General features: G+C 34.9%; 1 protein-coding gene and 1 non-coding gene across 6 annotated transcripts; both read right to left on the bottom strand.

The window, feature by feature from the left end:
- Positions 1,551 to 11,282, bottom strand: LOC109325579 (serine/threonine-protein phosphatase 6 regulatory subunit 3-like). 5 transcript variants are annotated; one of them, XR_002105156.1, is made up of 20 exons: positions 11,169 to 11,282; positions 10,375 to 10,484; positions 9,171 to 9,257; positions 8,990 to 9,065; positions 8,818 to 8,892; positions 8,652 to 8,705; positions 7,712 to 7,771; positions 7,511 to 7,627; positions 7,172 to 7,266; positions 6,883 to 7,091; positions 6,294 to 6,391; positions 6,014 to 6,117; positions 5,732 to 5,897; positions 5,312 to 5,434; positions 4,712 to 4,794; positions 4,267 to 4,408; positions 4,117 to 4,146; positions 3,707 to 3,777; positions 1,874 to 2,762; positions 1,551 to 1,772 (listed from the first exon to the last, which is right to left on the bottom strand). XR_002105156.1 is itself a non-coding variant. In XM_019558019.1 (20 exons), exons 1-20 carry the CDS (start codon positions 11,205 to 11,207, stop codon positions 1,952 to 1,954), a joined length of 2,496 nt encoding a protein of 831 aa, XP_019413564.1. In that variant the 5' UTR covers positions 11,208 to 11,282; the 3' UTR covers positions 1,646 to 1,951. The 5 variants fall into 5 exon arrangements, 4 of the variants coding, with proteins under 4 accessions (XP_019413564.1, XP_019413563.1, XP_019413561.1 ...); XM_019558019.1 differs by having other exon boundaries at positions 1,646 to 2,167; positions 2,222 to 2,762; XM_019558018.1 differs by having other exon boundaries at positions 1,646 to 2,198; positions 2,250 to 2,762.
- TRNAK-CUU lies at positions 11,371 to 11,443 on the bottom strand. Its single transcript has one exon. It is a non-coding gene; the product is annotated as a tRNA-Lys (tRNA).

Raw genomic sequence — 11,983 nt, 5'->3', positions numbered from 1 at the left:
CAAAACTATGGTAACATGGAGAAGGGGAAGGCACAAAATTTATTATTGTATAAGAACATGCATGGTTTGACCTCAATGCTTGAATGGTGCCTTTCTCTTCTGCTTCTATCTCATTATATAATAATGTTATAAAAGATTCTTGGGGACTGATTTGATCTCTAAGCCCGTGTATGAAAAAATGAAAAGAGGATCTGAATGTGGCTGGGTAGCAATATTTTAATCCATGTGAAAGGTGGAACTTTTCAGTATCCATTGGATGCTAATTCCACATGAATTTTTGCCAAATCTACCTCTATTGGGGTATTCCCCTTCCCCTATATTTCTGGAATAATAATATTATTGAAAAGGAACCTGCCCTCACCTTAAAGTTTCACTTAGTTTCATTTGAAATCAATTTTGTTCTAAAATTCACAATAACTTCTTGTTTAGGTCAGTTTGTATGAGTTGGATTTTGAAGAGAGAGAAAATTACATTTGTATGATGGTTGTAAAGTTCTCTTTTTCTTCCATTTTCAGTTTAAAACTTGACTTGCAAATAGACCCATTTGGTGGAAGCCAGATAATTTCAACTCATCCCATGAATAATAGGGTAGTGATAAGCTAATAACCTAAACTTAGTTGTTATAATTTCTAAAACAGATTGGCACATTTCCTGTGCCCATGTTAATTTATTGGTTATGGCGGATAACATGAAAATTAATAACTTCATGATAATGAAGAAATATGCATTGTCTTATTTAGAAACTGTTTTTCAATTAGTCTAATCTGGAAGACCCTAATTCTCTCCAATCTGCAAGTTGTTGAAACAAAGCCATGGACATTTCAGGAGTAGCCCAGTAACGCATGTTATTTTACTAATGGGCCATGAACCGCTTAGGGTATATATGAAATACCCAAGTAAGGAAGGCCTAAGTGGTTTCATAAGCGGGAACTTGGTAGAGAGGATCATATTCTTTTGTCAATGAAAGTTGGAACTAGCAGCAAAGATGTTGATTAGTGGAGTAAAACTTCATTAGATCTTCAGGTATCTTATTAGGTCAAATATTCGATTCATATGAGCAACATTCATGACATGAGTTTGAGCTGGCAGACAACTTTTTTCTTATTTAGATTCCCAAATGGCTATATCTTATATTTGACTTTTTCTGTCAATTGCTCTAATTCAAATGAGTAGAATTTGTCAGTTGTTTGAGATTTACTTAATTAAATATTGGTATGAGGTTTGTTTAACTAAATAAACTTAAACTTAGCTTCAGATATGTAAACCACAACTCGTGATGAATTCTAACAAGAAGGTAGTATTTGCTAAATACTAAACCAGTAACCTTAAATATTACAAAAAATATAACATGACGACCAATTTGACTTTAACTTCTTTAACTCAATCATGATAATTTAATTCCTTCCGCCAATAAAAATATAACATGTGTATTATTATTTAATTAAATATTTGTATAAAAAATAATTAAATAAGACACATGTTATGATTTTAGTAGCTGAAAGAGCTCGAGATACTTTATTCCTAAATCGTGCAGATACAAAGTAAATCTAGTTAACAAATGCTGATCAAACTATGACTCATTTCTCAACACTTGTTATGAAGATAGACAGATTAAAAAACTGAAAAGTTCAAGGATCTAGAGTTGTAGAAATAAACATAGCTAATTTCATTAAGAGCCACATACGCAACGAATGCAAATTAATATCAGGGTGGAGAAAAAACTCAATGCAGACCAGAGTAAATATTCAAAATTCGGGAATTCCCTTAAATCACTTGTAAAAAGAGGCAAAAATTCAAATTAGTAAACAATCTTAATATTCAATAAGCTGAAACAACAGAAACAGAACATAATTGAAGCAAAAATATACTGTACATTAATTTGTAGCATTGTCCATGGGTTGGTTCAAATTTTCATACAAACATGGAAGCAAAATTTAAGACCGTGTCATTACTACTCCTGAACAGCAACCTCTTGATCAACCCTCCAGTAATTTGTGTCATTGAAGTCCTTCATTCCAGGACTGCCATCTTCAGAGTTTTCCTTTTCTGGCACTTTTGGGGCTATGTTTCTTTTTAATGCTCCTGCTTCTCCAACTATCCCTTCTTTGAGAGCCTGTTCCATCGCTTTCTCGGTACCTTCTAATTCCACACCAACAAATTCAACATCCTCTTCAAATAATGAGGGTACTGGTACGGATCTTTGACTCAAGTCCCGATCCCCCTCGATCGAATCACTAGTAGTTGGCAATCCATTAGAAGGTACAGAATCCCCATTTGAAGAACTCAGATTAGGGCTACCTACTTGAGGATTACTAGTAGACTCATGATGATCCAAAAAGGGATTCAAGCTTGAGCCAGAAGCTTGCATATCTGATGGTTCACCACATCCCACCCAATCAGGTGAAGGCCTATCCCCAAACAAGGCTTCATTGTCTGGAGACTCAAACCCGAAGAGTCCCTTATCATGTGAAGCACTTGCCTTCTCACTTTCAAAGTCGGCACCTCCATTCATGGAATTGTTAGCGGTTAATCCAATCAAGTTTGTACTTTGGCTAGATGTACCATTCACATTACTTTTGCTATCAGTCAATTCTTCTTCCTCTCTAACCACTACCTCATTGTCAACAATATTGCTAACACCTGTTGCAGTTCCATTCAAGTTTACATCATCCATCATCTCCGAGGAAGATGTGTTGTCCCTAGGTGCATCACCAATTATATCATCTTGGAATGCAAACCAGTTCGAATTTGTAAACAGATTACTGCATAAAAGAAATGATGCTTAATTACGTCAACATTTAACTGATGAATGAAATAGTACAACCAAAGCCTGGTTGCCAATTTAAATAGTCATCCATCAAAAAGAGGGAAGAAAAATCACAAAGCAATGGACCTTAAACAAGATCTGTCAGGTTGACCAGCCAGTAACTACAAGTGATGGCTAAATACCAATAACCACTCAAAAGAGTCGAACACAACCATGTATATCTAACATTAAGTAGGCATTAAATAGTTGGAAAATGACATTTTCAAAAGAACTTGTGTACAAGGCAAAAAAAAATAAAACTAAAAATAAAAAATCACCTTATAGACATTTTTAAATAATTGATCATTTCAGCTTAAGCATCACCCACGTGTTTCCTTTCATCTATCTTTACCGACAAGAATTTTAAAGTGTTCATATACCAAATCCGAAAAACATATCTGATCATTATATTCAAAGAAATTCTCAATGCAGCGGTAATTTCCTGAACATGAGCTAAACTCCTATCCACTTTATCATATCCACTTTTTTGAGTTAGCCTCCCCCAAGGTGCTAATTTCTATGTATGATGGACAGGAATAGTAGAGATGGACTCATAGAGACAAGTGCACAAAACCAAAGCTGAGAAATAGCTTCAGGTGCCAGGAAAATGAAAAAGCACATTCAAAGTGTACTTCTCTATGTAGTCTGTGACTACATACATCTTACACTACTCTCTTGTCTTCAGATTAAGGGAAAGATCAGATACCACATGGAAGATACAGAAGAAACATGGAAAGATATATGCGGAGCACAGTACTAGGATAATAGACAACACATAAATTTATGTATGAATGGAGGCATAACAAGTGAGTTGTTTGCTAGAGGAGAAAGGAGCATCAGTACACAAGATTAGATTCCTCCTAACTTATTTACCAGCTATAGGGCAAAATAAATACTCACCTCCTTTGATCATCACCGAGTCTTAGAGACGATATAACTACCTCAGCAGAATCATCATCAAAGTAGACATCCTGTATTTTGATGCAACAGATAAAGTTACTATCAAATTTGTTAAACAAAAAAAAATAAAAACTACATGTTCAATTGATATTTGCGACAAATTGACTGCACCACTTGGAGACAGGCACTACAAAAGTAGTGCAATAAACACTTAAATAGTGAAATTACAAATTACAGGCATGTCAAATTGTGCTTCAAATCTGTATAAATGAAAGGGATATGATGAACATGGGATAGTCACCCAATATCCAGATGAAACAGACATTTTAAAGAACCAAAGTGGTTCTCAAAATCCCTGAAATGAACCAAATACAATTACTTTAGTTACTACAAATGACCAAAAGTATTACCTCTTCATCTCGATCCATATTGTCTCGTGTCTGCAATCAAGACCATCAGAATATTAGTCCAGCATTTATGTTACAATGCCTAACCCAAAAGGCAAATATCGGAAACCAAATAAAAAAGGGAGGGTGGTGAAGCAACAGACAGAAATGAACCTCTTCATTATCCTCGTTCCCATAAATTTTGTATCCAAAAGCCTGACTCAAATTATTTGCTAAAGCTGTGACATCATAGTCTCTGTCATGAAGGTCATCATCATCGCTATCCCTCATCCTACCTTGTAATGCAGTTGGACGTCTGCACATAACAAGGTAAAAATAAGAACCCATTCAAGATGATTAAGGACTCACACCATCCACTCCATATATTTTTAATTTCAGAGACAGAAAATCAAGGCCACCCAACTCTTATTGCTCAAGATGACCTCACTGCTGTAACAAAGCTATCCAATGAAAGCATGGCCTTGCCCAATTATAAGTACAATGTTACTACAACAAAATTAACAGAAACAGAGACATTATGGTCAACAAAAATATCTAGACCCTCCCAGTGAAGTTTTTGCAAAGAATTTAGAGCCAGATAAATAAAATTGAAGCTTACCCACAAGCCCAACGGTGAACATTCTCAATCACATTACGGTCCTGAAGAACTGTAGCTTGCCATTCATTCCACTCACTATTTTCCTGCCAATTTTAAGTAAATCCTGTTGTAGTATTTAAAGCAAGTTCGAACCAATATGACTTCAATAAAAAAAGGTTTAACTTGTTTTACGCACAGGGGAAATATTCACCATAGAGGAAACAGAAATCTCATGAGAACAAGTCAGCCGCGATAAGTTTTACTTTTCGCATATACAAACACATACAAGACAAAAGTAGTACTTTATAAGAAAACCTTGCTCTGGGGTCTAAGGTCTAAGCATTGTTAATGTTATTGTTGTCTAAACAAATATTACAAGTGAACTATGCACACCAAGGACTTGAATCCTTCGTGCCCAAATAAAATGGACGTTAATAGAAAGACTAGAAACAAGAGGTACCAAAGCTTCTGCAAATAAGTTTTTCAAAAAATTGTCAAGGATATAAATTCAATGCATATATCACAGATCTTTCAGATATGTATATATGAGTAAGAAGAGTTTCACTTGCTACTTGCTATGAAAACCATGAACACTGTGCCTAGAAGTCATACACAACTAACCTGAAGACATGCCAGTATATGGCTTCGGTTATGAGCTAAGTGAACAAGTTTATTAACAATTTGAGTAATATGTCCAATGTTTCCTGCCCGCGGAGCCCGTTTTCCAGCAGCAGCTACTGTTGGCTGAAAGATCACTCAAGTTCAGTTAAAAGATGTTCATATAGACTTAGCTGTGGTATGGAGATAAGACATTCACTGAATACGGTAGATATAATTAAGCTCATGTATGATGCATCTTTCTTTTACCTTTCAAGTCAGTACAACATGGAGTTTAAAATCAAGATGATTGAATTCTCACATACTATATGAATTCCCCATGTTTCTTTTCATTATAGGTTTAACAGTTTTACATTAGTTACACAAAATATACACAGCTGAAAAGGTAATTACCAACACATGATCTTCCATCTACAAGTTTACCTGATTGCTTTCAGCAGAAAGAAGACAATTCTTATCTGCTTGGAGAAACCTCCCAATTAAATCACACTCTGGAAGGAGATGGTCAACAATGACATCAGTTTTGCTCTCGAAACATGATAATAGGATACTTTCTACATGGTGGTGCAATGCATTATTGTATGGATACCTGTATTAACATAGAATGTGTCACCAGAAGAGATGAGAAATATCTACACAGAATACATCAGTGTTTATCTAGACATCTACTACAACTCTGCCAAATTGAAAATTAAAATTGCATACTCAAAGAAAAGATCAATGACTCGTTGAATGGTTCCAGAGTTAACCAATTCTTTTTCTGCCACTTCATTTCCAGTTTTTATAAGTACTGCAATGAACTCCACAATCTGAAATAAATTGCAATTTGGTCAAAGAAAGAAAATGTATGGAAAGATCACATTAGAGTTATACTCTATAGGAATGTAAGATTTTGGTCTTCTGGAAGTACACAGTCAGAGTTATCTATGGAACATAAGTTCATCCTTGCCAAAGTATGTAGTTATGAAGAGGACATCAAACTAACCTTTAATCGATGCCTTCCAAGTGGAGGTTTTAATTCACCATATGTTGTAGGCAATACCTTTTCATCGGATGACACATCCAAAAGCACAATTAACTCACCTGCAGACAAGAAATGCATTCTTACTCATTTGATAAGGCTGAAAATTTTGTACCACGCAAAAGAAACAAATGAATACACAACATGGCATAATCATAAGATACACAACATGGCATATAATTACTACAACAACCTCCTCCCCCCCTAAGAAAAACCCTGGCAGGACTAGAGCACATCTTAACCAACAGTACTTTAGTCATTGATGACTAGAAGAATTAGGACCAGATAAACCATCACAAAGAGGGTTATGGGAAGAAAGTCATACTAAAGGGTGGTCCACATAACTGAAAGACAATCTTACCATTCACCAAAATCAAAATGATTATGCATCACGTAAAATAATTGAAAAGCCTTGACCTTTTCAACACAACTCTGTTTCATCATCTCATTCTGTATTTCATGTCATTATAATATGTAGTATAACAAAATGAAAACTATCCTCATTGAGCATAGAAAATCTTGCTTACATGGTAATACAACAATCTACACTTACCAAGTTTAGGGAGCATTGCACCAATAGTATCAGGGTTTACAGGAATTGGTGGCTCATACATGTTTTGACTTCGATATGAATGAAAAAGTGAAGAAGAAACAGCCGATCTTTTGGGATCCAACATAGAAATGCACACTGAAAGTGAGTTCACAAGGCTAGACTTTGATTGCGAATCTTCCAATGCATAACCCAAAACTTTTGCAACAAAACTGCATAGTAACAAATTTACTAATTAATTACAGGTATATTGATGTACTAAAAAACCAAAGTAAAGCCTTGCAATACAAACCTTGGACTTGAAAGTTTAATTGCTAGACTAGATGATGCAACTCTAGTTATTGTACATAATGTTTCGGCTACATTGGCATGAACTTGACAAGAACTCTGGTTCATAAGGAAAAGTAACAGGTATCAGATAAATTGAAAAAATATGAGGCAGCAAAGAGACCATGGTTGTCAAACTCGCGATTCAGATCATAGAGTCGTGCAAGTTCGAGTCCAGGTAAGGAAATCGAGCTGACTCATACACTAGGATGCTTAGCTTACAGCTAGGTGCATACACAACATACATGTAACATAAGAACCTGGCTAAAGGACTATAAACCCAGAACATAGATGAATCACTTACGGATGGACTTAGTTTATCAACAATCATCTCTAGAAGGTTGCTCTCAGCCAACCATTGCATCACATCTACAAAATTGGGATATACATGGTCATCAGCGCCTACTAATCGAACCAAAACCTGTGCAAAAAAACAAATCTCAGAACCCACTATGGCATATCATCAAGATCTCAATAATATCATAACTACAAGAAATAAGTTTACCTCCATAATGGATGTAACTCCTATCAAATCAACTAGTTGGCGAAAAACATGCTGATGGGCCTGCAAAAAGCAAGGTGAAGCATGAAAACCAGATGGTTTCAGAAGGAACACGACATACCATACAGCTTAATTGTACAATAGACTGAAAATTGCTTCATAACGACATACCATACATGCATCAAATGACTTAATAATGTTATACCATATATCATGTCTATATCAAACCATTGACATGTACATCCTTCTTAATGATTTTGCCTATAGTTCCTTCTTGTTGGGGCTTCAACATGTCTTCTCCACACATGCCCAAATCACCTATGGTGAGATTCTACTATCTTTTCTACAATAGGTGTTGCCCTAACTTTCTCTCTAATTCATTACTCAAAATCCCAAGTTCTCTAGTATGTCGACTCATCCAACACAACATTTTCATCCTTGCTAAATTGAACTCATTCTCTTGTTTGCTTTTTACTAACTAGCATTCCATCTGAAAATATTGTAGGTCTAATTGTGGTGCGGTAAAATTTTCCCTTAAGCCTGAATGGTAATTTTTATCACAGATGACACTCAAAGCATTTCTTCATTCCATCAACCCTACTTGAATCCTACAGCTTACATCTCCCTCTAAGTGAGAGTAAAAATGAGACTTCCCTACTTTGAGAATAGAGACTCCAACAGTTTAAGTGAGGGAAAAGAAGAAATTTTAACAGCTCAAGTTAGGGCAAAACGGAATTCCATTTAAAAGGAAATAGAAAACGGAGATTTCATTCTCTGCAAAAGTGAAGCGGCCACGACTCCAGCTATTTGGCCCCAAGCGCAATGGCATGCCTCAAAAAACACAACACGGTGGAAGACTAGCAGAAGACAGCTGCTGCGGCACTCCATGAGCTAATGACTACCCTGGCAAAATACTACTACAAAAGCACATTACTTTACTTACTTGGACATAATTCATAAGTGGCACTGTCTTTCGCATCATTAGGCAAACAACAACCTGCAAAATAGAATACAAATTAGTGTGTATTAAGTGGTTTTAATATAATTATTGTAGCTAACTTGAACAAAAATTCATAAAAGTAAAAGTTTCAACATTATCAAGTATATACCTTGCTAAAGTACCCAGCCAGTAAGGAACTATGAGATCGGTCGGGCTCTAAGAAGGAGAATAACAAGTTCATGAGCTGCAACAAGATTGGTAAGTGGAAATTAATACAAGCAAAGCCTTACTATACGAATTCAAACAAAAATCAAATTGTGTCTTGAAGTTGAAGTGTAAACCTCTTCTTCATCCACCAAAGTCTTCAAAATGACATCAATTTCACATATAAATATCTCACATGAAATGAACGGAAACCTAAGATATATGCCAAATATTAGATAATACAGTGAAAGGAACAAAAAGGCTGAAATGTTGAAATTTAAAGCTCGTTTGCAACAAGTTTCTATTATGGCAGCATACTTGAAGACCCGTTTGTGTTCAGCATCTACTGGTGGTTCTTCAATGATGTAGCGTAGCAATTGCTCAACCTGAGCTCTATCTCTCAGACTGAAAGTAAAAAATACAGCACAATAGCAAACAACTATTAGTTACCTTTTATTGAATCATCATTGCATATACAGCTTGTGCTTTATGTAAATAGTGTACTTACACTTACTTTCACTTGTTACAAAGTAAAAATGGGCAGATGCATGTAATATGCAAAAGAACAATAATGACAACCAATCTTATTTCCCACAATAGTTGTTACTTGTTAGAAATCTTACAATTCACACATCGAATCGCACAAGTTGATATGATTCTACAAACAAATGATTCTTATCATGTGATGAATCACAGGTGGCTATGAAATATGAATCATGTGATTTTGTATCACTAATATGATTCAGCGGTTCATTAATATTTTCCTATTAGCTTTTCTCTCATCAATTCTCGTCAAATAAATTGAAAGGTCACAGAAGCTGAAATTGCTAGATGAAAAAGAATTGAAGAAACACTGTACATACCTTATTTGATTATTCCATTGATATGACTACTTCTAGAAGGGTCTTCATACATTTACTCACTCTTTGCACCCTATTTGACTACTGATGTTGATAGCTAGACTAAGTTATAATTCATGACTTGAGACTTTGTTGTGAGACTCGTTAAGTTGTCATTTATTTAGTTTTGTGAGACTTGTTAAGTCCTTTGGTGAATTCCTACTTTAAAATCATTATTTCAGCATTAAACATAATTCATACGACATATTCTAAGCTTTTGTTCATTATGAATCTGAATCTTATGGTTTGATACGATTTACGATTCAAAAATTAGCATGGCGGTTCACAATTTGATTTGTGATTTAACAATCTTGTTTCCCACTACATAGGATAGCCACATGGACCAATTGAAGCCATTGGACTCTCCCATTGTTTCAAATTGTGGACTGCATCACATGATGCGGCTACAATATTGTAGTTGTGGACTTGTGGGACCTCCGAAACCGCATTACAAATCAAATTCGAAATCATTTTCTAATCACACAAAAATTCACACGGCAATGACTGCAAATGTAATTTCAAACATTGAATTCAACCAAAAAAACAAGAAAAAACAATAGACTTAAATAAACAATGTTCTAGGAAGGAAAAACTCCATAAACTCAAAGTGATTAGAAACATACAAGTTGATAAGACGGCTGTTTAAGGCCTTGCATTCCTGGATTATTTCCTCTTCATCAAGAAGCTCTTCCAAGGTAAAGTTCTCATTGTCTAATATCGCCTCAACCTGTAGCTTAACCAGTTACACAAAATTAGACTACGAGGGAGAAAATAAGATAGCCAGAGCCTTATGTGACTGAGATTTTCGTTTTACATCAAGATTTCATTTTTAATATTTCAGGGATCACCTATGAAGCCTTTTGATTATAAGAACTCACTCTAGACATGTAACATTACAAGAGAGCAAAAAACAAAACATGCCAGTCTTGAAAAGTAAAGCAAGTTCGTTGCAAATTGCCTTTGAATTCAAATCTATAAAATACATAAAAGCAAACACTTTCGAAGATTCATTTATCAAACATGTCCATTCTTTCTTTCCCATGAATTTGCAATAATTTGAGTGCATTTGCTTTCCGTAAAGCTCGAGGGAATTTCGAATGCTCGGTAAGTATGCCCAAATTAACAAATGGCCGAAAGACTCATCTGTTTAAAATGGAGATCACCCTTCCTGGCATGTTAGGGCGCCTCTATGTGTTGCTGTAGTTACAATTCACAACAGATTAGATCATAGAAACGACTTACAATAATAGTAACAGTGTGAGGTAGCTAAACTAAGCATAGTGGAAGAACAATTAACTAATTAATTAATTGTTGATGAAAATCAAGTAATAGTAAGTAAATACGCAATGGAGAGGTGGAAAAGAACAACAAAAAATAAAGAAGAATGAAAAAAAGGAGGAGAGGGAAAAGAACTAACGGAGGAGGAGTCGGAGATAGAGGCGAGCTTCCAAAACATGTTGGGAGAAGAAGAAAGTGTGTGGATCTGTGAATCGAATCTGAAACCCTAATTTGGAGGGGACGATGTAGTACAAAGAATGTATCAATGTATGTAATAGGGAATATTTTTCACAATTTTATTACCCACTTACCTTCTGTAATTTTGAAGGGAGAAAAAGAAGCGCCCACCGTGGGGCTCGAACCCACGACCACAAGGTTAAGAGCCTTGCGCTCTACCAACTGAGCTAGACGGGCATCTTTAGTGTCATATTTTTTAAAATGGTTTAATACAAGTTTCTAAATATTATACTGGTTACCTCGACTTTGGATACTTCAGATTATTAGTAAATGAGTTTGGATTATCTTTAATACACGTGACACACAAAAAATTAAAAATCATATCTTTTATTAATTTTAAATTAAAAACATAAATATATCCTCTCATATATTCCAAAGGTTCCAAAATGTCAATTCATTACTAATGTTTAAAGACCATCATATTTATTAGGCTACTTACTTAAATTAGAATATTATAGTTTATTCTTCTACATTTTGCCAATTGTTAAAATATTAAACTGTTCGAATAGGATGATAATGAAAATCAAATTCATAAGTACTAATCTTAACTCAACCCAAATTTAATAGACAAAACTCAATGTGATTGAGTTCAAGTTCAATATAGTTAATACCTTACCTCAAACTCAATTGATATATGAAAAATACAAAATTAGACACAAATACATTTATAATATATATATATAGAAAGAAAATGGACATATATATAGAATATATATA

The sequence above is a fragment of the Lupinus angustifolius genome, chromosome LG13 (genome assembly GCF_001865875.1).
Source record: "Lupinus angustifolius cultivar Tanjil chromosome LG13, LupAngTanjil_v1.0, whole genome shotgun sequence".
Lineage (NCBI taxonomy): Eukaryota > Viridiplantae > Streptophyta > Magnoliopsida > Fabales > Fabaceae > Lupinus > Lupinus angustifolius.
This window is presented reverse-complemented; position numbering and strand designations above follow the sequence as displayed.

What these genes read in the sequence shown, in the direction of transcription:
- LOC109325579 (XM_019558016.1), bottom strand. Translation starts at nt 11,207, where the DNA reads ATGTTTTGGAAGCTCGCCTCTATCTCCGACTCCTCCTCC. An exon ending in TTGATAAACTAAGTCCATCC is followed by an intron (nt 7,267 to 7,510) that starts GTAAGTGATTCA and finishes CTTATGAACCAG; the next exon opens with AGTTCTTGTCAAGTTCATGC. An exon ending in ATTAAACTTTCAAGTCCAAG is followed by an intron (nt 7,092 to 7,171) that starts GTTTGTATTGCA and finishes GTTACTATGCAG; the next exon opens with TTTTGTTGCAAAAGTTTTGG.